The 27,498-nt window shown below is 37.4% G+C and overlaps 2 protein-coding genes across 4 annotated transcripts in view; both read right to left on the reverse strand.

The window, feature by feature from the left end:
- Nucleotides 1–6,116: 6,116 nt before the first annotated feature.
- On the reverse strand, nucleotides 6,117–17,469 carry C4H5orf24 (chromosome 4 C5orf24 homolog). 2 transcript variants are annotated; one of them, XM_043465479.1, is made up of 2 exons: nucleotides 17,126–17,469; nucleotides 6,117–10,664 (listed from the first exon to the last, which is right to left on the reverse strand). In XM_043465479.1, the coding sequence occupies exon 2, from the start codon at nucleotides 10,659–10,661 to the stop codon at nucleotides 10,095–10,097; it is 567 nt and encodes a 188-aa protein (XP_043321414.1). In that variant the 5' UTR covers nucleotides 10,662–10,664; nucleotides 17,126–17,469; the 3' UTR covers nucleotides 6,117–10,094. The 2 variants fall into 2 exon arrangements, with proteins under 2 accessions (XP_043321414.1, XP_043321415.1); XM_043465480.1 differs by lacking the exon at nucleotides 17,126–17,469 and adding an exon at nucleotides 16,622–17,056.
- Nucleotides 17,470–21,048: 3,579 nt separating this feature from the next.
- Nucleotides 21,049–27,498, reverse strand: part of DDX46 (DEAD-box helicase 46) — a 52,103-nt gene continuing 45,653 nt past the window's right edge. For both annotated transcript variants that reach the window (XM_043465478.1, XM_043465477.1), the window contains exons 22-23: nucleotides 25,892–25,965; nucleotides 21,049–24,676 (exon numbers count right to left, since the gene is read on the reverse strand). In XM_043465478.1, coding sequence (XP_043321413.1) covers nucleotides 24,629–24,676; nucleotides 25,892–25,965 — 122 coding nt within the window. In that variant the 3' untranslated portion in view covers nucleotides 21,049–24,628. The remainder of the gene's footprint in view (nucleotides 24,677–25,891; nucleotides 25,966–27,498) is intronic.

Consider the following 27,498-nt stretch of genomic DNA (forward strand, 5'->3'; position numbering starts at 1 on the left):
ATACATACTTTTTCTTAATTTTTTCCACTATGGCTTATTTCAGGATTATCTGATACTTCTGAGCTTATAGAGAATAAACACAATAACCAGTTTTTCTGTCGAAATTCCTCCAAAACAAGCCTAAAGAGCTTAGGACTAAGCAGATGGGTTGGAGTTTCACTGGCTCTGTGCTAAAATTAAGTAGCTAATTTGAGAGATAAAGCATGTTAAAATATCAATTCAGAACAAAAAAACCCCGCATTACATCGTTTATGTTCTACATATTAAAGCATTTGTTTTCTAATATGGGTTCCTAGAGGAAAGGGACTTGTGTCCTGCTCAGCATGTGAGCTGCTCTTAATACAATGTAGAGGAGATGCTCAAAAGTTACTAAGGTTGCTGAATTTATTAGGCCAGTTCAAAGCTGGGGAAAGGGCTAATTAAAATGGCTTATTTTAACCTAAAATATAATAAATTCTTTATGTTCAAAAGTGGTCCTCACACCTGTTAGAATGGCTATTATCATAAGGACAAGAAATAACAAGCAATGGAGAGGATGTGGAGAAAAGGGAACCCTTGGGTACTGTCAGCGGGAACGTAAATTGGCGCAGCCACTATGGAAAATAGTGCAGAGGTTCCTCAAAAAATTAAAAATAGAAACTACCATGTGATCTCACAAATCCACGTTGGGTATTTATCCAAAGAAAATGAAAACACTAGCACTCCCATGATCTTTGCAGCATTATTTACAATGGCCAAGATATGTACACAACCTAAGAGTTCATCAACAGAACAGATAAAGAAAAAATGATATATTGAAATAGGTACCTATATGTTTATCTATATACAGAAATATTATTCAATCATAAAAAAAGAGTATCTTGCCATCTGCAACAACATGGATGGATCCCTGGGGTGTTAAGCTAAGTGAAATAAGTCAGACAGACAAATACTGTACGATCTCAGCTTTAAATGGAATCTATAAAACCAAAACCAAGCTTACAGAGAACAGATTGGTATGCAACAGATTGGTGGGGGGTAGGGTGTCCGCTAAATGGGTAAGTGGTGTCAAAAGGTACAAACTTTAGGTTATAAAATAAGTAATTCATGGAGATGCAATGTGTAACATGGTGACTATAGCTATTACTACTGTACTGGTGGCTCAGTGGTAAAGAATCTGCCTGCCAACGCAGGAGACATGGGTTCAATCCCTGGGTCAGGAAGATCCCCTGCAGAAGGAAATGGCAACCCACTCCAGTGTTCTTGTCTGGAAAATCCCACAGAGGAGCCAGGTGGGCAGAGTGGGACACAAACACAGTGACTAAACAACAATTGCGTATTTGAAAGCTGCTAGATCTTAAAAGTTCTCATCACAAGAAAAAAAAAGAATTCTGCAGCTACGTATGGTGATAGATGTTAGCTAGACTTGGTATAATGACCATTTCACAATATATACAAATATCAAATCATTATGTTGTACACCTGAAACTAATATATCAACTATCCTTTAATTAAAAAAAAAAAAAAAAGAGCAGTTCCTTTTAGCCTCACACCTTCCACCAACAATAAAAACAGTATTTTCTATCATCTACAGAGGGATACATCTTGAGCTATATTAACAGCTCGGTATAGGCAGAGGCCATCTTAATTTGTCATATGTACTTGGCTTGGATGCTCAGTGGTAAAGAATCTACCTGCCAATGAAAGAGATGTGGGTTTGATCCCTGGGTCAGGAAGATCTCCCAGAGAAGGAAATGGCAACCCACTCCAGTATTCTTGCCTGGGAAATCCCACGGACAGAGAAGCCTGGCGGGCTATAGTCCATGAGGTCACAAAAGACTAGGATACAACTTAGTGACTATACAACAATACTCTACCTAACCATGTCTCCTATGTGTGCATGTGCACACACACAAACTCTCATGCTCCGTAGCCTACTTAATCCTATGTCACTCCTCTCTTTCCCTCATTAATGATACCAAGTTTTACGCCTGTTTTAGGTCATAACCTGTCCACTTCTCTTTCCCATTGCCCGATCTTAATCAGAGTATCTCACCCAGATGAGATTTTACCACTGTGCTTGCCTCTGATTTCTCCTCCTCCAAGCCAACCTAAACTAGGAGTGCCATTTCCTTATTTGAAACTTTCTAATGGCTCACCATTGTCTTAAAAAAAAAAAAGAAACTCTTAAAATTGATTGTCTGGGCTCTTCTATGATCTGGTCCATTTCATCTCCTCTCAGCCCTTGTTCACCACTCCCCACTTACCATACACAATAAGTTGTTTTCCAGGCTTTACATATATGTGTATGTGTGCACATGTTGTTTTTCCTGTGTCTAATACTCTCCTCCTCTCACACCAATCTGTACTCATCTTTCAGTTCTCAACTTAAAACATCATTTTGAGTATTCTCATAGCCCCCTTCATTTGTCTCAGAAATACTATTCATCATATTTTATAACTTTCTAATTATCCAAATCTTTCATTAGACACAAAGCAGTAGTCTAGTGTACTCAGAAGAGTGTTTGGCTCAATGACGGCATGCTGATTTTCAGTAAATTAACAGTTTTTTTTAAAATGACAGCTAATAATGATTTAAACTAGCTTCAAAACTCTCAGTTTGGTTTCCTGTAATCTGTAGGATTTTTACTTCTTAATTCTACTCCAACCTCAGCCCTTTACTCACCTATAGGGATGTTGCACTAAAATCCATTCTCTTCTTGCGTAACTAGACCTGGTTTCTCAAGTAGAGACTACATTTCCCAATGCCTCTTAAGGCTGTATGTATTCCTGTGATCAACCTACAGTCAAAAGAACGTAAGAAGTTATACAACTTACAGCTTAGATTTCCAAAGGCCATTCCTTCAGGGGCTAAAATGAAAGCAACTGAGTTATCTCAGAAGACTTGTTTTGAAAATGGCAAAATGAGAACCCAGGTCTTTGAAAGAATGGATGGAGGACAGCACAGGACACTTAAGTGGTGAGAAATATGCTTTATCAGAGCCATCGCATTTTGGGGTCTCTTTGTTACTACTTTCACAACCATAAGGCCTAATACACAGCATACAGAGAGGCAGATGAAATGGGAGACTTCAGATTTTCAGAAAAATGACATAGACGTAATAAAGATTAAAAATTCCAATATAAAAAATTTATGATGAACCCAGGGTCATATAAATACAGAAAATAGAAATTTTTGAAACTAGTTAAAAATATCTTCCTTAATGAGAAAGAACTCACATTTATTTGAGACAAATTAATAAAATCAACAAGTAAAAACAAAATGAAAAAGACAAGGAAAAGGAACTTCTGTCTGTGGTGCCCGTAGGTAACGTGCAGCTAGGGTAGCAACTAGGGTGACTGCCATTCTACATGCAACTTATCCAAAAAAAATGTTAGGCCAAGGGTAATGGGGCAAATGATAGACAACAGACCACAATCCAGCTTCAGAGGTCACAAACCAACACCAGGCAGGTCAAAGAAAAAATGGGCAGATTCTTATAAAAACATACCACGCTCATATGAAAATAAACTGCCTAAAAGAATGAAGATCTTAAAAAGATTTTTGAAGATTTAAAAACTTTATAAAGATTTTTAAAGGATCGTGAGGAAAATGACAGAGAAAATTTAAAAAACAACAAAAAGTCCCTGTCACTCTCCTGGTAAATAAACTGCTTTAAGAGCTCTTAGGTTCTCAGAAAAGAATTTTAGCTGCTGGCAACGCAATAAAACAAATGTATTAGAATTCCATAGTCACATTTATCTATTTCAGGGCCAGCACAAAAACACCTACTACTAAAACCAGAACACCAGCTTTAAACTTATCCAGTGGTGAGTAGAATTTTAAGAGCTCCAGTTCTAGACAGGTTCAAATGCTGACTCATCACTTACTGGGTGTCATGACTCTGGGTAAATTACTTAACCTCTCTGGGATTCAAGTTTTCTTACCAGTAAAGGGATATTCTAACTCATTTAGCATCTTCAGTAGAACTGAAATGGTTTAATGAAATAAATCATGTATTTTTTATGGAAAGGATGTACTAAGAAGCCATTATTACTGTACCCACTATACTTTCACTCCAGTAGGCTTTTGTACTTTGTTTTTTAGTGAAGATTTTTACTTGGCACTGACTTTGAAACAGCTTCAAGTTTCCTTTAAGTGTGTAACCTCTTCCCGTGGTATCATCAAAAAGGCCACACTACAGTGTACCTACATTTGCTAACAGCTTACCAAAGAACTTAAGTCACTTCACCTCTGCCACTCTGATAATCTTAGAGAAATCAGGTATTAAAAGTACCTTTTATTTCACAATGTATCTGTGATGCATATCTTAAAACACAAATGATATTCTGATGATGAAATGCTTATCAACCCAGAAAACTGAAATCTGGGTGCTTAAAAAAGGAAAATGTATGGTGCCAACGGCTCCACTTTCATTCTCATATGCCTAGCAACAACACTGTAAATATTTGTACCAATATCTAAGATTCTTTTGCTATAAAACCATCAAATGTCAATTGCTTTATATTTTCCAAGGGTTGTTCATGATTCTCACTCTGGCAACTGTTGGAATAAAAACCACAAGTATATTACTAATATTCATGGCATAAACTCCAGGTCTAGGTAGTGAATGCAGACTGTCTTCTCTTCAACCTACAAATTTTCAATTAGATGACTTTTTCAACTGAATAGGATACTGATTTGCTGACAACCTGCCAGGGAATGAGAATTTTGGCGAATACAAACACAATGGACAAATGAATTTTTTATTATAAAACTATACAAAGAGCTATACGAAAAGTGGTAAAACTATAATTGTTGGTGAACAGTAAATAAGTGATCCTTTGGGCCACAGTAAATGATCCACACTATGATGGTGTGGGAATCTTTTCCTAGATGTGGAATAGTATACCTAATAAACAACACATTACAAGTAAAAGGACTTCAATGACTTGAGTAAAAGTATACATAAAATCACTTCTAAATGTAATCTGAAGAATTTTTTAAAAAGCCATCACTGGACTTCCCTGGTGATCCAGGGGTTGATTCTGTGCTTTTACGGCAGGGGGTGCAGGTTCGACTGGTTAGCTAAGTTCCACAGGCCACTCAGTGCGGCCAGAAAAAACAAAAAGCCATCACTTGCTTGGATTCTGAAATTCAGTTTCAAATTGTATCTGTTGTTTCCTACTCCAATTTATCCTTCTTAGATAAGGGGGTGAGCAAACTTTTTCTGTAACAGAGGGAAATAATCAGTAAATAATTTAGACTTTGCAGGACTTACATCACAACAATTCAACTCTGGTATTCTAGTCAAAAGCAGCCAGAGACAACTTGTAAACAAATGGGCAAGGTGAGTCCAAAAACAGGCAGTGTATCTTAGTCTACCAACCTCTGTTCCAGATGATCTCCAAGATTAGGAGAAAGTGGAAAAGGTAACTATGTATTCCAATAATTAGGATAAAGTATTTTTCTTTTTATATCTCCAATATTTGACACACATGCTGCTATCCCTAAGGTTAACACTAAAAAATGAGCCATGTTTAATATCTAAACTTTTTAAATTAAAAGGATCAATCACATATAAATTTAAGCCTTTAGGGACTTCCTGGCAGCCCAGTGGTTAAGACTCTGAGTTCCCAGAGTGGGGGGCATAGGTTTGATCCCTGGTCGGGGAACTAAGATCCTACACACTATATGGTGCAGACAAAACAGAAAAAAATTAAGCTTTTATGAGAACCATTAGTCTGAAGTATCTTGATAATTAGAAGGAGATTCATTTATAGATTAGACGTTTACATTAGAAATATATAAATAATTACTATTTTGAAAAAAACAAAAAATACAGAAAGGCAGATTTTAGGAATCACAACCCAACGAAAATAAAGAATTACCAATCATAAAAGAGGTTTTAGCATTTACTTATTTTTTTTACTTTTTCAGCTGTGCTGCACAGCATGTGAGATCTTAGTTCCCTAACCAGGGATCGAACCCACACCCACCTGAACTAACCCACGCCTGCACACAGTGGAAGCACAGAGTCTTAACCACTGGACTGCCTGGGAAGTCCCCAGTTTTACCATTTATAATTACCCTACTTGGAAAATACTCTGCTAAGAAATAGAGTAGTAAACACAGCTGGTTTTAAAGTAATGACTTTATTAATAAATATACATCCATATGATGATGTAGATACAAATCATGAGCACTACTCCATTCCCATACACATAATTGCACACGAGTAGCTCAAGTTCATGGACATAAAAACATATACAGTATCTATTCAGACTTTTTACAGCAGAGGACAGCGTGCTTATATCAGTTAACTGGTAACTGTTTTCTCCATAATTATCTGTGGAAAAATGAATCTGTGAAACTAAAAGAATTAAAGTGGTCTGATTACTATAAATCACATACTTGATTTACTGTAGCATTAAATTTTCCAAAATTAAATACATTATATGTGAGAGAACAGATTTATCTACTTGGGGGGAGTAAGGGGAGAAAGCAAAGGAAAGATTTAGATACATCCTAGAGTTTAACAGCATATAGTTAAGATATAATAAAGAGAAAAACATAATAGCATCAAAACATCTTATGTCAAAGGGAAAAAAATGTTTTAGAACAACTGTTGTGAATTCTTATGTTTTACTATAAAGGGATCATAAAATCTTACTGCATATATAGACAATGACTGACAGAGTAGCAGTTATTGTCAACATCCCCTGAATTGTTCTTTTAAAGCTTCTTAGAATATAAAAGTTCGCTGTTGCTTTTTTTTTCATTTAGCTCATACACTGGCTTTTCCTACATTGTATGAGTCACCTTTAACCTAATAAAGGGATCCAGATCATTTCTTTTGCTCCTTAATTTAAAAAAAAAGTTACTTATCTCATGAAAAAATACATGTAAATTCACACAACCATCAGTTTGGAATTAATATTACCTTTACTACCTTAACAGATGTTTCTTTTAAAAAGTAAATAAAAAATATAAAGAAGTTTTTAGTAAAACTGAAACACTGATTTTTAAAACATCTCCAAATATTTAAAATTAACAGATACTTTTTTTTTCAAGACACTGTGCTAATTTTTTTTAATATCCAGTGCAAAACTCCAAAGATAGTATCAAAATCATCCCACACTAAAGATTAGTTATGCAAAGTTATATCTGTCAAAAAATGAAAATTTCATCTGTATTAGCTCCTAATATGTTGATATAAGAATAAATAAGGCATGTTAAAATATTTTTTAAAGAAAAAAGTAAAGCAAACTTACTCGAATAGCAGATCATTTTCTGACCAACATTTTAAATATAGAATAGTGAAACCTATTTTGTGAAGAACAGAATTACACAATATAAAATTAGCAATTTACCTTTCAAGGAACAAGTATACAGTGGGGGAGGGGGGGGAAAGCCAGTTTCCCCCAACTGATTATATTAAAGTATAAGGAATTATTTAACATGCTATTTCAGTGTTTATCATGACAAGAGACAGTGTTACAAAAGATGCACAACATAGTCTTTGTAGAGAAGTAAAAATATTTTCTATGTTAAGACTTCATTCATGTTATCACTTAGATGTCTTTCTCTTCAACATGGCACCAATAAACTGTTCACAAGGAGAAAAGGAAGTAGAATAAGGAGATGCTCCTCAGCATACAGATCTAATACTCCAGGTAACTTCTCATAAAACAGAAAATTCAGCTTTCTAAATGGGGTTATCCAATCACTTTTTTTTCCTGGAACTAGCTCCTGATTATTAATAAAACACTGTTATGGACATAACTTCCTTTAGTTGATCTCACCATTTCATTAACTTGTATGTAAGATTCATCATACAATAATACACCTGTTTATCTTCTGACACACAGCACAGCACCACTGAGAAGATGTGCTGGAGGATGGAGAAACGGGAGGGGAACAAATGTAGGAAAACGCAAGGAGAAAGGGCATGTGTAACAAAATCAGGAAAGAAAATAAAACCGAAAGGGAAACATCAAATGGGCACACCATAAAACACAATACACAGGCAAACCCCTGACTATGATATATGTAATTCTATGGGAGAACAGTAAATTAAACAACTGCTTTCAGGAATTCAAACAAGGACTTCTAAGCAGCCAACTGCTGAACATCATCTTGAGAAACAACTGAATGACCAATACATAATAAAAGTGGATGGATGAACATATGAATACAGATGTAAGCATCTGTGTGTGTCAGAAGTTATACTGTTCTAAGTAGATTTATATTAAAACGTTTGTATTTTAAGCTTCTGCAAGAAGAAACTGTTATAGCAATTTAGCTGCCAGAATGTTGCAACTAATTATGTAGTCATCCAACATTGCTCTCTATGGTTTGTGCAAAGCTAAAATTGTTGAGGTCACTGTCTTAGAAGCCAGTGCGCACACAGTCCCCACATAAAATGCAACACCTCTTACTGTAAAGAGCAGCATAAAGTCCAGCTCTTTGTGTCAGGCATCACTGGAACACCTGAAGGCTTGCTGCTTCTTTCCTGATAAAAAGGTTATGAAACATGACATCCATTTGCAACCAGAGTTTGCATTAACTGAGAGCAAACCCAAACAACATAATATGTGCCCTTTGGAAATTTTAATTATTTTAAAAATCTGGGGGTCCTGCAAACCTACATTATAATTTCAAAGGCATTTAAGCTCACAAATACATACACAGTAACTTTAATTCAGTGGACTTTTTTTTCCAAATCCAAATTAGATTTTTCCAAAATCCAATTTTTTTTCCAATTCCAAATCCAAATAATAATCTATTTAGATCAAACTCAGAATAAAAATGTATATTAATGAAGACTGCTTTCAAAAATAGGGACAAGAGATATCCCTCTGTCCCTTCTATACATGTCTTCCCAATGTTTTTTTTTCTTTCCTATCTATCTTGCTTCTAAAGCAAAATCTGTTGGAAAAAAATTTATTTTGGATGAAGTGGTCTCACTAGAGCCACGATGAGATTCTTAATTAAACTAATCAACATATTTCTTACATGTTTCATGCATAGATGGATTCCTATTTCTTAATATTTGGGTTCCGACAGTCAGAAAACTGCATCTTGTTTGTACCAGTTTTACAGTCTACCATTCAATTTTTGTCCTTTGGTAGATATAGACCTGAAACCACAGTAAGTGCTAATGCAATGGGACAATTTATCAGAAAAAATTAAAAAATATTTTTTAATAAATGATTATTAAACAGTGTTTTAAGCATAATGCTTTGTAACTAAGTATATAAAAGGCAAAATGTATTAACTATAGCAACATGCAGACCTTAAGAATATTTCTTTTTCTATTATATTAAATATGCTATTCTCAGAATGCATTGTATTTCACCAAAAATGTAATGTGCAGTTTTTATTAAAAAGTTTAAGTTTTTTGATAATATGAATTGTTTGTAGTGTTTGGTATACATGCTCTTAGGCAATTAAAAAATATACAACCTAAACATGGCTGAAAGGCAAATGCTAAAGAACTTTTAAAGGAATAATGGTTAAATCAATTAATGCCATGTAGATAAATAAATAAGAAACTGTTTAAACCTAGAATATTAAAAATAAGATTTTTAAAATATGAAGTCTATGTAAATGCCAAAGCATATATCTGTGTCCTGTTTCATGAACATAAATGTTACCAAAAAAACCCTCCAGCCAGGACCTCAAGTCATCCTGAATCATTAGTTTTGCTTTGTTCCATCAGTTAAAAATACCTTAGATATTATCTTTATTATATTGTAAGCTAACTTCACAAACTAATAGGTATAATGGTTTCAACTGTGTAGCACATAAAGCATTTAGAATGACAAAAAAATAGTAATGAAATGAGATACAACCATGACTCTAAAGGAAAAGCAAAAACGATTTAGATGGGTGTTACACTTGAACCTATGTACAAATACAAAGCCACTGCTTATGCCTTGAGTGCATCTGTCAGCATATGACAGTTTCTGAGCAAAAGCAGATAAAAAAAATCAAATGGGAAAACAACTTTGGAAAGCCCAGGCCATATCATGTATGTCGAAATAAAACCAAGAAGCTTTGGGATTATTCACAATCTTCCTTCTAAACCTGGCCCTCCTTTCCTGCTCATTCACTCATTGGGTGGCTTGATTTCGCTGCTGGTTTCCTCCACCCCATGAACAGCTCTACCGTGTATCATAGGGTAAGGAAAAGCAGCAGTCCCACAGCCATAGCCAAGATCGGCAAGACGGGATAGAGCTTTAATGCTACCTGGAGGTCTCCCTGGGCTGACTTTGTATCCTGCAGCTTTAGTTGTACCCAAAGGTCTGCCTGGACTTGTTTTAAATCCAGCCGCTTTGGTGGTTCCCAGGGGTCTGCCCGTGCTGGTCCGGTATCCTGCTGATTTGGTGGTTCCTGAAGGCCGGCCACGCTTACCAGATCGGTTGAGATTTTTCTTTTTCTTTAGTTCATCTTTTATCTCTATGCTTCTGCCACCTGCAGTCTGCAAGTGTGTCTCATTTAACGGGTCTTGCCTCTGACAAACCATTGGTTTGTGGCTGACTGTGTGGCTGTATTTGTTTTGCTGGGAGGAATATATGTCAAACTGATCAGCAGCTCTCATGGCATCTTCATTGAGGCAGGAAGGTTTGCCAGGCCCACAAAAAGCTGGATTACTGCTGGCAACAGGATGCATCATTTTCTACCAAAAAATAAAGGACAAATATGCATAAATACACATATACAAATATATATCTGAATGACAGCATTTAGTGGGAAACCAGTCAGTCTCCCAACAACTATGCAGACTCTCTAAAATTAGCTGACAGGCAGGACTCCAGACCACTTATAAACAAACACACATCAGCAGATTCAAAGATACTTCTTTCTTCTCAATTTAATCGCCGGTAAGCATAAATGCCATGCAAGATAACTAACACCAGTACTGATTTAGTAGTCATAATGTTTTCTGCATAGGAATTAGAAAAGTGTGTATGCAAAATCTGTTATATTTTGTAGGTTTTTCTTTTCTAGAAAGTCCGAAAAAAGATAATAAGGATAAGAACTGTTATTAACATGATACTTTTTTTTTTCTTTAGTTTCCTTAACATTCTTAGAAGGTCTCCCTTTGGCCTTTCATTATATTTCCCCCATGTATACTTCTGATCCAGCCAGTTTTCAAAGGTGGATGCTTCCTCAGCATTATCATAATTTATTATTTATACAAAATCCTGACTGTATGTTACATTGTATAAGGACAGAATGTGCCAAGCAAAGAACACAATCTGTTGGCCGTAGGTACTGACTCCTTTCAAACTGCTCTATCCAAACAGGAGGCACCACCAACATAAAGGGTAAACAAAGGCTTCCATTAGCTAAAATAAGTGAACATTTATAAAACAACTGAGGCTTATACTAAAAAATATGTGTAACAATCATAATGCAATACTTTTTAAAGTGTGGTTATCAAGACGAAATGCTGAATATGCAACACTGCTTTGTCCCTTGGCGATAAACATGACATGAACCTTTTCCCCTTATAAGAGCTCTGTAACTAACAGTCCAATGACTATTTTGTCTGTGAAACAACCCTGTGAATTGTATCTTATTTAAAGGCTGTAATATGACCGCCACAATGACAAGTCAGCTCTAAATAGCCACACCATCTAGAAACACAGAAAAAGGGAATCTATACAGACTACAATATTTCAATGAGGTTAAAAAAAAAAAGACATTGGTTCTAATTCATATTTAGAAAGAGTCGCAAAAGTCTATGAAGGTTCAGCCACAAGTTGTTAGACATTTGACTGTACCTTTCATAAATGTAAAACTGCACCAAAACCCCAGTTATGAAAACAGTTACTCCAAGAAGTTAAGAACATATAATTAATGTGAGCCAAAACCACTGCAAATGTATTTCAATCATAAACCTAAAAGGAAATGGGAATCAAGTCAAAGAACTGAATTCAGTTACATTACTAAATATTTGCTAAAAATCAACAGATATAGAGCCATTTTCCAGCTAGCTTAAAAATCTTAACTATGAAGGAAAAACATTTACAATAGAAGCTACTTGTTTATGGGAGAAGCCTTATGGATCTGAGAACATTAAACAAGACCGGAGCTAAACACAAATATTAAAAGGAGTAATTCCAAACTCATTCCCCAAGCATATAATGAGAAGGAGGTTATTAATTATCATTTCATTTGCTCAAATTCTAATTTCAGATGAGAAATAAGAGATCATCAAGCTATGTTCCAAATGTAATACTATTAACTGAAAGTTACCAGTTTTTGAGTTTTTTATGTGCCAGGTAATAAGTTTGGCACTACATCTCAACTCTATCATCACTACAACTCAGCTTTATAAGAAACATACTATTAGCTCTATTTTAATTTCAAGCAACTTGCCAGGTCACACATTAGGAAACAGTAAAGCCAAATACAAATTCAGATAATGTGACTTTCGAATCAACAGGGTTTCTTCATAGGCACAATTATTATTTGAGTCAGATAATTCTTTAGCTAGGGTGAAGGTGGGGGGCTGTTCTGTGCATTTTAAAATGCTTAGCAGCATCCCTGCCCTCTACCCACTGCACTCCCTAGATGTCAGTTTCTGTACCCTCCTCTTTTCCCTTTCAATTTGTGACAACCAAAATATTTTCCAGACGTTGCCAAATATTCTTGGGGGGGGGGGCGGCGGGGGACAAAATCTACCACCCATCATGAGAATCACTCAGCTACACTAAAATGAAAACACAAAAGTCAATTCAAAATACTTCTGCTGAGGACTTTCCTAGTGGTCCAGTGATAAAGAATCTGCCTGCCAATGCAGGGGACAAGGGTTTGATCACTGGTTCAGGAAGATTCCAATGCCATGGGCATCACAGCTACTGAGCCCGCACCCTAGAGCCTGTGCTCGGCAACAAGAGAAGTCTTTTTCACAATGAGAAGTCTGGGCACTGCAACTAGAGAGGAGCCCTCTCTCTTGCCACAACTAGAAAAAGCAACAAAGACCCAGTTCAGTTCAGTCGCTCAGTCGTGTCCGACTCTTTGCGACGCCATGAATTGCAGCACACCAGGCCTCCCTGTCCATCAACAACTCCCGAAGTTTACTCAAACTCATGGCCATGGAGTTGGTGATGCCATCCAGCCATCTCCTCCTCTCTCGTCCCCTTCTCCTCCTGCCCCCAATCCCTCCCAGCATCAGGGTCTTTTCCAATGAGTCAGCTCTTCGCATGAGGTGGCCAAAGTACTGGAGTTTCAGCTTCAGCATCAGTCCTTCCAATGAACACGCAGGACTGATCTCCTTTAGAATGGACTGGTTGGATCTCCTTGCAGTCCAAGGGACTCTCAACAGTCTTCTCCAACACCACAGTTCAAAAGCATCCATTTTTCGGCACTCAGCTTTCTTCACAGTCCAACTCTCACATCCATACATGACCACTGGAAAAACCATAGCCTTGACCAGATGGACCTTTGTTGGCAAAGTAATGTCTCTGCTTTTTAATATGCTCTCTAGGTTGGTCATAACTTTCCTTCCAAGGAGTAAGCGTCTTTTAATTTCATGGCTGCAGTCACCATCCACAGTGATTTTGGAGCCCAAAAAAATAAAGTCTGACACTGTTTCTGCTGTCTCCCCATCTATTTCCCATAAGGTGATGGGACCAGATGCCATGATCTTAGTTTTCTGAATGTTAAGCTTTAAGCCAACTTTTTCACTCTCCTCTTTCACTTTCATCAAGAGGCTTTTCAGTTCCTCTTCACTCTCTGCCATAAGGGTGGTGTCATCTGCATATCTGAGGTTATTGATATTTCTCCCAGCAATCTTGATTCCAGCTTGTGCAAATTTGGCCTTGGAGTACAAAGACCCAACGCAGCCAAAAATAAATAAATAAATAAATAAATAATAAAATACTCCTGTCAAAATTTTTATTCAACTCTTAAGCTACTACTTCCCTGGTGGCTCAGAGGTTAAAGCCTCTGCTTCCAATGCGGGAGACCCGGGTTCAATCCCTGGGTCGGGAAGATCCCCTGGAGAAGGAAATGGCAACCCACTCCACTATTCTTGCCTGGAGAATCCCATGGATGGAGGAGCTTGGTAGGCTACAGTCCACGTGGTCGCAGAGTCGGACACAACTGAGCGATAGCTACTTTGCTTAACTTGAAACTACTACCTCTTCAAATATCCACAAAACCTTTCTATTGATAACATCTACAACATCTAAATCAAATAGATTTGTTTTCCAAATTGAAAACATCAGTGAAATTTGTGAAGAGACCAACCACATTCCTCTCCCCTACAAGTTATAAACTAATTGAGAAATATACACAGGACTTAGATAGGAATCAAAATACTATTTTATTGCCAATAAAATTGGACTAGAGACCACATGCAAATACAAAGAGAAACACACTAACCTCTGAGCAGATTGTAAGAGAAAAAGTGATCCCTTTTTCTTTCTTTTTTCTGGTCATGCCTTGTGGCTTGGGCCACACAGTGAAAGCACAGAATCTTAACCACTGGACCGCCAGGGAATTCCCAAAGTGACTTCTTTTTCAATTTTATTATTCAGAAATCACCCTGCTGGAAAGCTCTAGTATAAACAGCCAGAAAGGTACCAGTCCTCTTCCACAGAGAGTACTGCCAGTAAAAGAGAAAATGGTTTTTTTCCTACAATCTGTTGCAATGTTTTATAGTTCATGCCTTTTAAGTTCCTATCACTAACCAAAACCTTCCCTCTGGACCTACTTCCCTTAGCTTCATTTTCTCTTAATATATCAGAACATTCATCATCTATCATCACTATCATGATATATAGTCTCAGCTTACATTATGTTTAGGTTTTCAGAAGCAAGATTCTGCCATATATTCTTTACTCAGACACCAACACCGTTCAACCAACACTGAAGAAAAACACAACATTTAAACAGTAGATGGACAAAAAAAAAAATTCACCCATCTTCAACTCCTTTAATCTTCTCAGGAATGTATGCATTTGGTTTGTATTATGCTTTTTTAATATTTCATTTATTTATCTGGCTGCTCCTGGTCTTAGTTGTGGCATGTGAAGTCTTAGTTGCTGCAGCATGTGGGATCTAGTTCCCCAACCTGATATGGAAGTTAGGCCCCCTGCTTTGGGAGCACAGAGTTCCAGCCACTGGACCACCAGGGAAGTCCCGGTGTGTATCACGTTAATTTACTTCTGATATGGTTCATTTTTAGTAGAGGGCCAACTCCATGCAAAACACTATTCTAAGAACCAGGACACAAAACAGACAGGAGTAAAGTTGTTTATCCCAGTTAAGACAACAAGATCCTTACTTAAAAGAAGATTTCTAAAGGCTAGTTTAGAAAGGCTCTATATTTTCCTTCCCTGCTAACACCAAAAAATCAGTACAATTCTCTCCTTACTCAATAACTAATTAACAAGCTGGAAAAGAAATTTACTAGGACTGTTACCCATGTAAATAGTTAATTAAAAAAAAGAAACAGAGTTAAAACCAATCCTTCTCTACTTTCAGGAGTCAACTTTTTAAGATGGGAATCAGCATCATTAGATCCTTGTGTGCACAATCGTCATACACATAAACATACACAGTGGTAGGTGCATGTTGAATTGATATGTTTGTACATAGTATGTACACATTCAAGCTTTAATTGTACACTTAATAATGCCTCCCTGGTCCCAGCTCAGGGCTCACCAGATAACTGTTCTTTCTTGACTCGTCGGATACTATAGTAAAGAGTTCACTGAAAGCAATGCAGGCCTCATTTCTTAATTGAGTTAGAATAACTACTACTATAACTACTACATTTCTAGAAAGTTTGAACTGAATGAAATCCAACAATACAAAACCAGACTGTGAAGACTAGCAAAGGTTAATAATCTTTTAAAATAGTTCACTGAATATAAGGGAATCAACTAAGAGCTTCTACATTATTTTAACAATGACTAAATTAGAATTCTCTTTTTTCAAATATTTGTTGGGCTGTTCCAGGTCTCAGTTGTGGCATACAGGAACTAATTCCCTGCCCAGGGATCGAACTGGACTCGGTGAGTTGAAAGCATGGAGTCTTAGCCACGGGACCACCTAAATTTGAATTCTTAAAGCATATGCTAAAACTTGCCATCCCTGAAGTTGTTTTACTGTGCATTTAACCCCAGAAGTCTTTTCGTGAGCTGTTCTTTATGAAACAATTCATTTTCCTTCTCCTGAATGTAGCAGTCATTACTGCCAACATAAAGAACTACAACTATTTTTAGTAACTTCAGAACGTATTCATTTATAAACATGGAGAAAATTGTCCTTTTAAGAAATCCAAGTTCCGCTCTCTTCTAAAGAGCAAACACATAATTCTCAGAGGTTTATTTCATGCCATTTGGCTTGTAACAGCCATATAGAATCACAGGCGATTTTATAATTCTAAATAAAAGTCCATTTGTGATCGACTTCACTCAGAAAATCTATTAAGCAAAGGCTAAAACAAATGCCAGTAGCCATGCACTCTGCCCCACCACGGAAAGTTTTGATACTAGAACAGAACATAAATAACGGCCTTCTTTGTCTTCTTTCTCCTCCTTAATTGTGCCCCACTGCGCAGCTTCCCCGGTGCCGGAATCCTTATTTGACAAGAGACGTGTAGAAATATATTACCTGTTGTGCCCGAAAGCGATTTCTTAGTGTATCAGCAATAACAACTTTGCAGGAGATACCCGCCCACACTAGAGAAAGGGCTGTGTAGCCTCTGATAATCAAAATTGATAGCCCGCCGTCGTGCACCGGGAGTTCTGCAAGCTGCACAAGTCACAGGCTACTCCATCTAGATGTCCATCTCGAAGTCGGCAGGCATTAATTTAAAGTGGCGGGGGGAGAAGTGATTCTGACCTCTCTAAGAAAAGAAAGGGTGACCCCTCCCCCCGCCGCAAGAGGAATTTCCCCCCAATAATGGCTTCAAGCCCAGCGAAGAGCAGGCTACAAACCGGGGCCCCTCCTCTCGCTCCAGGCTAGGCCAGAGCCCCTTCTCAGACGCGGGCCGGAGACCTCTTCTCACCAGCTGGCTAGGCCCTCATTCTGGCCTTCTCCTTGCCTTCTCCACGAGCACCCGCCGCCCAGACTCTGCCCCCGGCCCTTCTGACAAACCCCCGCGCGTCTATTTACCTCAGCCGCTACTAGCCCGGCCCCTCAGCGGGCCCAGGGGCTGCCCATCGGCTGGAAACCTCCCGCTGGCGCCGCTCCTTTCCCAGCCCGACGCCTCTATACTGCGCTGAGAACCCGAGACGGAGGGAAAAGCAGCGAGGGCGTTGGCGGCGAAGCGGACGCTGGTTCCCAGCTCCCACCGCAGCCACCGCTCACAGATCTGCCCCGGACGCAGGAGGAAGAGGCCGCCACAGCCCCGTAGAGCGAGGTGCGGCGTGCGCGAGCTCGCGAGTACCACGCACGCACACGCACGACGCGAGACCCAATCTCCCGCCGAGGACCAGCACGCAAGCCTGGGGAAGAGTAGCCCAGGGAGCCTGACTGCGCTTGCGCGGCAAGAAGAAGGCAGGAGGCGGGGCTTAGGCCACAGCTACTTAGGCTCTGATGCAGATCGCGCTCTCCAAAGGCTAATAACTTCGTGAAGTTGACTTTTATCGCACTGAAGTGATACTGGATCTATTACTGACCCCATTTTTCAAATTAGAGGACTAATAAATGATGGAGCTAGGATTTGCACCCAGCATCCTTGTTCTAGAAACTTGTGTTTTTAATTGCTGTTGGCAAAAAGATTGCCTTATTGTTCTAGGCGCTGCCCAAAGTCCATTGAAAGGACCAGCCTTTTAGTTACTTATGGATGGGCGGGGTGAGGTCTCCACCTGCAAATATTAATAAAATGGGGAATATTCAAATAATGAGGTGTTTGAGCCCTCAGTCCTAGGATCACGTAATAATGAAGTCTCATTTTGTGAGGCTAACTTTAAGGGTTAATAATGAAGTTTTTATATCCATGATCTCCTCTGAATTACCATATTCTTTATTCCACCATCACAGGGATAGGACAGGTAGTTTGCTTACAAGATCTCCATTTATGTAGCTACTGCAAGATTTCTGACTTATGGGTCACCTCATACAAGCCAATTTTGCAAACGGTATTAGTTTCCCCAGTTCTTCCGTCAGTTAATTCAAAGATGTCAGAAAGGGGAGGATTCAGAATTAGGAAGGCTGCTGAGCAGAAGATAGATATTTTTAAAAGCATGATTGTTTTATGTTTTAAAATATTTTTCCCAGCCACACCAGGCTGCTTCCACGTTCCTAATTCCCCGACCAGGGATCGAACCCAGACCCAGCAGTGAAAGCGTGGAGTCCTAATCACTGGACCACCAAAGGATTCCCAGGAAGGCAATTTTTCTGGCAGTGTGGCAAAAGCCCGAGGCAGGTACTTGACCCTTTTGCCCATGCGATGAACACTGTTTTAAGGATATAATTCTTTGCAATGATTTGTACCACGAGTACAGCATTTGGCCCAGTGCTGCTGCCAGCAGGAAATAAAGGAAGAGTAACAACTTTTCTGGGTGAACACACAAGGAGGAACATGGCAGTCCATTGAGTCACAAGAGCCAGACATGACTTAGCAACTCAACAAAACAGCAGCAGCAACAACACAAACCAGGAGGCAACCCAAATAGAGTACACAGAACAGGCAAGCTCAATCATTTTCTGGCAAGCAGGGTTCTGTAACAAGATTCTAACTCTCAATCTATAAATAATCCTATAAAATACTAGAAAACAGGACTGATCATACTAGTATTGTTCACATATAAAAGAAAAATACCAACACAGAAAACTAAAACATATACAGAGATTTTAAGGCACATGAAGTAGCCTTCCAAAGACTTTTTAAAAACAAGTTTTTTCTAAGCAAGATTTCTTTTGTATTCTTGAAAGGGAAATATAAGCATGTACTGTAGTGCTGCCATACCATGACTTTTCCAGATCCTTAATCTTCGTAACTTTAAATTTTCAACCAAAATGGCATTTATATATAAAACCACTCAAGAAGAAAACTTGTCAATGCCCCGGTGGTCCAGTGCTAAGGGCTCTTGCATTGCCAAGGGCCTGGATTCAATCCCTGGTAGGGGAACTAAGCTCCCCACAAGCCGTGAGGTATGGCCAAAAGGAAATTTTCATACCAGTAAGATCAAATGATTTGAAGGCCCAATGGAGAAGCAGAGGAACTGAGGAAGTCAGACATTCCCAGGTTTGGGACCTTGGACAGTATATGCGTGTGTATGCCTGTGTGTGTATATGCACACGTGCATACACACGCTCAGTCACAGCCCACCAGGCTCCTCAGTCCATGGGATTTTTCAGGTAAGAATACTGGAGCAGGATGCCATTTTGTCCTTCATCTTTCCCACCTAGACAGATTGTGTCTCCTGCACTGGCAGTGAAGATTCTTTACCATTGAGCTGCCTGGGAAGCCAGCTTGGACAAATCACTGCGTTTTCCAAATGCTTCCACATGTGTGAAATGAAGGTAAAGTCAAAGTACTAAGAATACAGGACAGACATAGTCCCTAACCTCAAGAAGCTTACCTTCTGGTGCAGCAGACAAAAAAATGCAAATAATCAAAATACAGTGTTAAAAGCAATAATCTGGTATTTTCAGATAATTATCTCAAGTTGGTCTTACTGAGGTACTGTAGTACACAGAACATGGCAGAATGTACAACTAGTGCTGAAAGAGGCTTTTTCAAGAGCATTTATCCTCACTTCATTTGTAGAAAGAGCACACTTATAATTGTCACACTATTTGACTTATATCCAAACATTTCTTCTTCAAAAGTGTACACCTGTGAAACAGAATTTGGACTCAATTCAACATTTTGCATTCCTTCCCCAACAGCCTCAACCCGGCCCAGAATAGGCCAGATCATATAGGCAAACCATCATGATAAACGGTGACTGTATACATGCGAAAAGGCCAAAAAAGGAATATTCAAATAGAGTGGGAACTGGCTGCCGCTTAAAGACCTTTCAATTAAAGCAATGAGTGCTCTAAAATGCTATTCATTTGAACTGAAAGATACCTATAGGAGAAATGAATTTCATTTTCTAGATTTTGGTTTATCAGTAGTCACTGACTGTCCTTGCTAGTATATAGCATATAGCAACACTGAAAGATACAGCAATACAGAAAGAAAACTTAAGAAAATGCACTCCCCCACACCGATTGTAGTAAGAGTACTAATTATTTAGGCACTGTTTTTATATGCTGTAATGATTTACATGTATTATTTCATTTCATCCTCACAAAAATCCTGAAATAGGTATTACTGTAATCTTTTATGTGAAAAAAGACATTTTAAAGCATTTAAGCAACTTGCCAAAGGTTGTCCAAGTGTCCCCCATATGTGAATTTACTTATGCATATGAACTGTTATACTAAACTGTAATATTATACCTGATATATCATGTAATGACATAAAATCTACTCAAAAAATTCAAAGGATGAGATGTTAAAAATGAAATACAAACAGAGGCTCCAGTATATTCTCCCTGCTTTCCAATAGCTTACTGTTACCCACTTTGGAGACCACTGCTTTAGATAATAGCTAGTCAAAACCCAAGAACAAAGCGAAGTGAAGATTATCAGTGGCTTTCAAATCAAATCACAGAATCATTACCATCCCAGACACACTTACAATAGCAACCCTAGACTTTCTTACAGTTACAGAGGAACTTGTGTTCTCTTTAAGGGCATCTCTCCCGTTTTTCCATGGAGCTTTCCAAATCTGAGATTTAGGCCAAGGGTTGGCCTGGGGGATGGCAAGGATTCTTCCAAAAGTCTACAGTACAACTCTGGGAATCTCAGCTCCCAGAAGACTCTCTCAGGCAAAGGCATGGAAAGAAAATATTACCTTCGATATTACCTTGATATGGCTGGACATGGGCACCTGACAGCCTCCTAGAAATTCAGGAATAAAGGCCAAGGACACTTTTAACACTCAAGGCTGCTAGAACTGCCAGGAGTTGATAGGTTGCAAAAAATCCACCTACTACCAAATGCCAAGTTCAAATGACATGTTTTTGCTGTGGACAAAGAACATTTTTCATACTGAATCCTCACATTTTCTTTATTCCATAAATAAGCAAAATTGTGAAAACAGACTAATATCCAAAATGCATCATTTCCACATATTAAAGACAGTTAGGATTTTCTTAAATTCTGGAACTCTAGGTTTTACAGTAATCCTGGTGATATCTGAGAGAGTAACTCTGAGTTCTAGTTTCCCAAAGGCGTTAGAACATTTTTATTTCACATTTTTTTCCCTCCAGAAGAACAAGGTTAATGCAAATTTAGAATTTCTTTTTAAAGGTTTGAGCTTCAACATCATGAACTTCTATAAGCTTATGGCATATCTGGAAGAGGACAAGGTCAAGAAAAATAATCATAACTAAATGTTTTACCTATCATGTGACTTGACAGTATGCACTTATATACCAGTTTGGCCATAACGAACCAGAAAAGTGAGACCACTGATACTGCAGTGGGGACACTGAGAGAAATCGTTTATTTACACTTTTCTTTCCACATTTCTTTTTTTTTTTTTTCTTTCCACATTTCTACTTGGACTCTTGCTCAAATAAAATTATAAGTTGATACAGAAAAAAAAGGACTTTCAAATATCTGCAATTGGTAATATTGCAGATACAGCAGGGAATCTTTACCCAGTAACAGAAATGCAGAGCTGGCCTAAGAGTACAGCACATGTTTCAACAAGTAATGTGTGAGATGCTGCTATATTCCAAGCCAAACGCCTCACTCCGGAGAGATTTTATTAAGGTTTTCTGGTAGTTACAACACCTAAACTGAGTACAACGTTAAGACATTCCCTCTACCTCTCAACACACATTCATTTGTTCTCTTTCTCTTTATATTTACATATATATCTTTTCAAAAGATTAACTTCAGTTTTTCACGCCAGAGCAGAGAGCATAAAAAAATGTCAACAGATTCTGATTCTTATATAAAACTATGTACCAAAATGTGAAGAACTGGAAGCTCCAGACTCAATTCTAAGAGGAAAAGTATTCTCATGGATCACATTGGGCTAGTCACTCAGAATTTATGCCTGCTGTAAGAACTCAGCATCTGTCATCTTATAAATGACCAAAATGGGACTAAGTAAATAAAACATAGTTGTTTACCCTGAACTTCATTTCAATTACCACTTTCCCCCTCAACTTCTATCTCAAACAAGAGGTAAGTTATCTGCCACTAAAGGACGTTAGCTGGTGGTTTTATAAAGCAAAGCAAGGCATCACAGGAAAAAGAGGTCATACAAAACCAAGTTATAACTTTAGAGACTCTGCTCTCTAGGCTGTGATTTTTAAGGTGCTGGTGAATTACTTAGAAGTGGACTCCACAGCTGGCTTCATGGGATTTATAAACCCCAGGCATTCAAGAGCTGGTTCTGCTCAAAGAAAAACTTCTTTGCATGCAGCATCCGCCTCCTTCAAAAGAAGAACTGCGATCACAGGTGCACAGTGACCACCAGCTGAAAGCCTTAGCATACGGACAAGGCTGGTAAGATACAAAATATATCAGATAATAAAGTGTCTAAAAGGAGGTGGAGAGAATCTAGCCATTATCATTTCATTCTATATTTCGATTTTTTAAGAATAAGCGTTACTGTGATAAAACACCAACTGGCAAATGAACCCATTACTTCACCTATAGTCTATCTTATGCCAAATATAAACACCATCAAAGATTAAAAGGCTTCTTTAGGAAGATATTTTTGGATAGAATTATGTATTTTGGGTTGTGAGAATTTAATAGAGTATAATACTTCTCTCACATGCCTAGCAATGTAAACAAAACTAGATATGCAGCAGAAAACATTTCAGCAAAGATAATTCTAGGAAAATGCAGGCTAACTTTATTTTATAAGAAATTTTAAAAACATGAGCAAATATTGATAACTGCATTTTTTTAAAAAACAAATTAATCTGTACATTATTCAAATTTTAAAAATCAAAGAGTCAATGTGACACTAAAAAATGTAGTAACAAAGAAATGTGCTTCATTTTAACAAAATACTATCAGTGGCTTATGACAACTAGATGTACAAACATAAAGGTAATAATACTAAAATGATGTAAAACTATGAATCTCAAAGTGATGGAGCAGGCTGAAGGGAGCACCAATTGCCATCAATGTGGGACTGTGACATAGTCTATCAAAGGAAACAAACTATCACTAAGTAATAAAAATAAGGATATAAATAAAATGGTGGGGGTGGAAGAGCCCAAGATGCCTAAAATTTTAAAGAAAATGGTTTATTTGATTCTATTGTTACATGTGTTTTATCTGTTTTCTTCCTCAAGTAAAAAAGTGGATATGTGAGAGATTCAAGAATATACCTGAGATTTTCTGTAAGGATAACTTCAGATTGAGGAAATCATGACTGATACCTCCTGTGACTTTAACCATCTAATACACTATTGAAATGATTTAACAGCTATAATACACTTTGGGTTTTTTCACTTTTAAAAGCTCTAAGTCAGGAATACTCAAAGGAACTTCTGTATCTTTTAAGAAATACAACTATTTAATTCTTGAAAATTTTATTTTTTAAAGACTGACAACCACATGAAGTTCTAACACACCAGGAGTCTGAACATTAGGTGATCCAATTATCACAATTTAAATTAGGATACTCAGGAAATAGATATCAAGGTTTAAAAATATAATTTATGATTCTTTGTAAACTAAATTTCACTGAGAAATGCTTAAAGTCTAAGTCTAAAATGTGGGTGTCATGCTTTTTTAAAAAAAAAAGAAAATTCACAACCTACTCAATAATCCTGAAGAAAAATCGATTGGTAGGGTGTTTATATGTACAGCTGTATAAACGAACACTTTAAAGGGGAAAAACAATCATTCATATTTACAGGTGACAGATCACTTTCACTTCAGGAAGATTAGAAAAGAGCTAGTAGATAGGCACAGAGCCAGAGGTTGTGAAGGGAACGTAAAAGCAGTCAATACTTAAAATTCTTAGCAGTGTAAAGGAATGCAAAAAATTCTTATACTACAAAACTTTAATTTTACAAAACCAAAAAGCAGTCCTACTATGACCCTTATAAGATGATAAAAATTGAAACAAAAACTCTGAACCCATTTTGTAAAAATTCTATTGCAACATTCTTATATCCAGTTCATATTGTTCTGAGTCAAGTAAGATTTAAACTCAAGGTAGACATAAAATTAGAGAATTTTACCTTTTCTGAGGAGATGATCATAGTTTCATTGCAAGAAGATGAGGTGAACGACCCCTTAGCAACTTTTATAGTTTATTATCTTCAATGGAAAGTTCAAATATTTTAATTGTCTTAAACTTCTGGAATATTACCCAGATAGTTAATATATTGATATTTAAGTTTTGCATTAAAGGACACTTTAATGAAAACAGGCCTGCTTTAAATAGAGTTTGATAATTCTGGGGGTACTTACAGAAAGAAGATTTGTTAACAAATATTGGTTTCTTATACTTAAGGAAAAAAAATCAGCAAGACAAAATTTTAAAAATCTTAATTTAGAATACATTATAAACTGAAGACAACAACTGCCACATTTATCACAGACCAGCACAGGTAAAAGTTTTTCCCAGATGTTTTATAAGACTTTGTATCTTCCTTTATTTGTTGGTTGGTATGAATTTTGCTACAAGAAAAAATAAAAGGCATATGATTAGTAAAAGGAAAAGGAAATAAAAGGGAAAAAATATGTTAAGTAATTTCCTTTACAAACTTATACAACTATCAGATATTTAAAATAAAAATATTATTGAGTGATAAAGAACGAACTATTTAACAATCATTTCTGTGTTCCCTCAACTACTCCTTAACAACGGTTCTGAACCGACTGAACAGTGGCCGCGCTCTTTTCTATCACTCCTTGGTAAAAGTCACTTGATTCAAAGTTTGTTTTTATTCTTTCCTCTTGCTTTGTTTACATTCCATTCTTTAAATTATTTTTATCCATCCAAAGAATGTTCTGTGAGGGAAATTTAGAAAAGCCCTAAAAGACACATTCTTTGTAAAGTTTCCTTTCAAAGGATCCTCATCCGAAGGTACACACTGTAGCGAGAATTTACAAGAAGGTGTCTGCCTCCTTTGGAAAGGTGGTCTATAAAAGGTCTATATCCAAAATCAAATTAAGTCTGTACCTAAGTTTAAAACACTGACAAACACCTAAGTTTAAAAACAGTGGCAAAAATGTAGAGAAACTGGAATTTTCATACACTGCCAAAAGCAATGTAAACTGGTATAACTACTCTGAAAAATTACTTAGCAATACCAACTTAAAGCTACACTATACATACCCTGTAACTAGCAATTCTACTTTAAGGCATTTACTCAAAAGAAAAATATACTGAAGTGTACTACAGAGACATGGAAGAATGTTCAGAGAAGCATTATTCATAAAAACTCAAAACTAAAATGACCTCAAAATCTAAAACATAAATTAACTGTGGTAAATCCACGGGGTTAACTACTATATAGCCACAAAAATAATAACTGATATATGTAAAAACATGGATTGATATCCTCAAAGTAATGTTGAGAGAAAGAACTTAATATACAGAAGAGTCCACAGCATTTGATTCCACTTATATGGAGCTCAAAACTAATCTATGATGCTGGAAGTCAGAAAGTCACATTTGGGGGCAATGAACAGCAACAAGGAGGAACATAAGCAGGGTTTTTGGGATCCTGGTAACGTGCTCTACTTCCTCATCGAGGCAGTGATCACACCAGTGTGCTCAGTTCGTGAAAATTCATCAAACTATATCACCTGTCTACTTTGCTGTATTTCTATTAAATGGCTAAATAAAACATTTATTAGAACAAACAAGTCCTTGAGGTTTTCACTCACCAATCGGATCAGTTCTTCTTTTATAAGCCTGGTGATTTCTGCCTTCGCTTTCTGCACAGCCAGTTCATTGGCACCTGGTGAGTGAGTGGAGAACATTATTCATATTACTGGAATTACACTGGATGTTTATCCGAGTCATTGAGATCCAGCAGAAACACTGCAGGTGACTTTCAGGAACACTGTACTACTTGCCAAGAAAAGTCTTTCAATACCTGGTGGAACATCATCTACATTGTATCATGGCTGCTTATTATTATGATTACTTTTAAGAGTTTCAAATGTGAGCACTGAGCTTAGTGCTTAGAGGGTTAAGGTCAGTGAGGTACTAGTGTTACAAGTTCTTGGTATATTGGTATGCAAAGAAAAAATGATTTGCAATTTGTCCAAAATAGAAGAAGAAAAAGGAAAAGGAAAATACACCTTCCTAGGTTCAGTTATTTAACAAATACTTATTGGATGTTCATTATGTTCTTTAAAGTCAGCAAATGTTTCAGAAATGTGCCATCTGAACAAAAATCTTAAAGTTGGAGGAGGAGAGATGACAGGGAAAGCATTTTACAAAGGGAATCAATCATGCGTGCAGTGTTACAGATTAAGAAAGGCATGTTTAAAGAGTAAGAGAAGTTAAAGTATGGTGGAAAGAAAAAAGTGTGTGAAAGAACACAGCAAAACAGCCAAACAGATAAGGGAGGCTGGAGACACTTGTATATAAATTCAAGAAGCACCCATCATGTGTGGTATACTGTATGAGATTCATTATACAAAGTACTCATCTATGCTCTGTGTGATCCTGTAGGCTACTAGAAAAACAAACTTGGAGCAATGTTACAGCAAGATGAGTACATCAGGAAGTAGTCTTATCAGAGGAACTTTCAAATATCATTTCTTCCAAGAATCTTTCCTAACTTCTCCAGGTGGGGTTAAGTGTTTCTTCCCTCAGTGCTCTCACAGGATTGTGTTCATGCCATCCTGAAAGCACATTTTTGAGGTAGAATGAACAAAATGTTTTTTCTGATTAGATGTGAACAGTGAAGAACAAAGTAAGATGCTAAGAGTTGAGTCACAAGTAAAGAAACTAAAATGTAATAAAGCAGATACTGAATCCAAGAGGAAGAGCAGGTGTTATTATTAACAGTGATGGTGGTTAATTGACATCATTGTAGCGGAGGTTCTCATGGGACACACCAAGTTGGAAACATCAGTAAGACCAATGGAAACAAGGAGAAGTAGAGGAAATGGAGACTAGAGCTCCGTCAGGGACAGGCGTGGAAGGATTTGAAGTCAGGGGACAATGCCAGGAGGCAGGCAAGTCTAGAGAGGGAACTCGGTGCACACCTATAAAAGGAAAAGCGCTGGACCAAAGGAGACCAGAGGTTAAGTACTAGGAGTGAGAGAATGTCAAAGAATAAAAGAACCAGGGTTGTAATGTAGAGAACTATGTTTTTATTATTTTTGTAAGAAAAATCAAATATGGAAAACGATTCACAAGAAATGGGAAAATTCTCCCCCTTATTAGATATGATAACTTTTTCAAACCCACAGAGGACAGAGAAGGAGGAAGGGAGGAGCTGCGGGGAGAGGAGGAGGAAAACAGAGGAGGAGGAGGG

This window comes from Cervus canadensis, chromosome 4 (genome assembly GCF_019320065.1).
Source record: "Cervus canadensis isolate Bull #8, Minnesota chromosome 4, ASM1932006v1, whole genome shotgun sequence".
NCBI classification, from domain to species: Eukaryota; Metazoa; Chordata; class Mammalia; order Artiodactyla; family Cervidae; genus Cervus; species Cervus canadensis.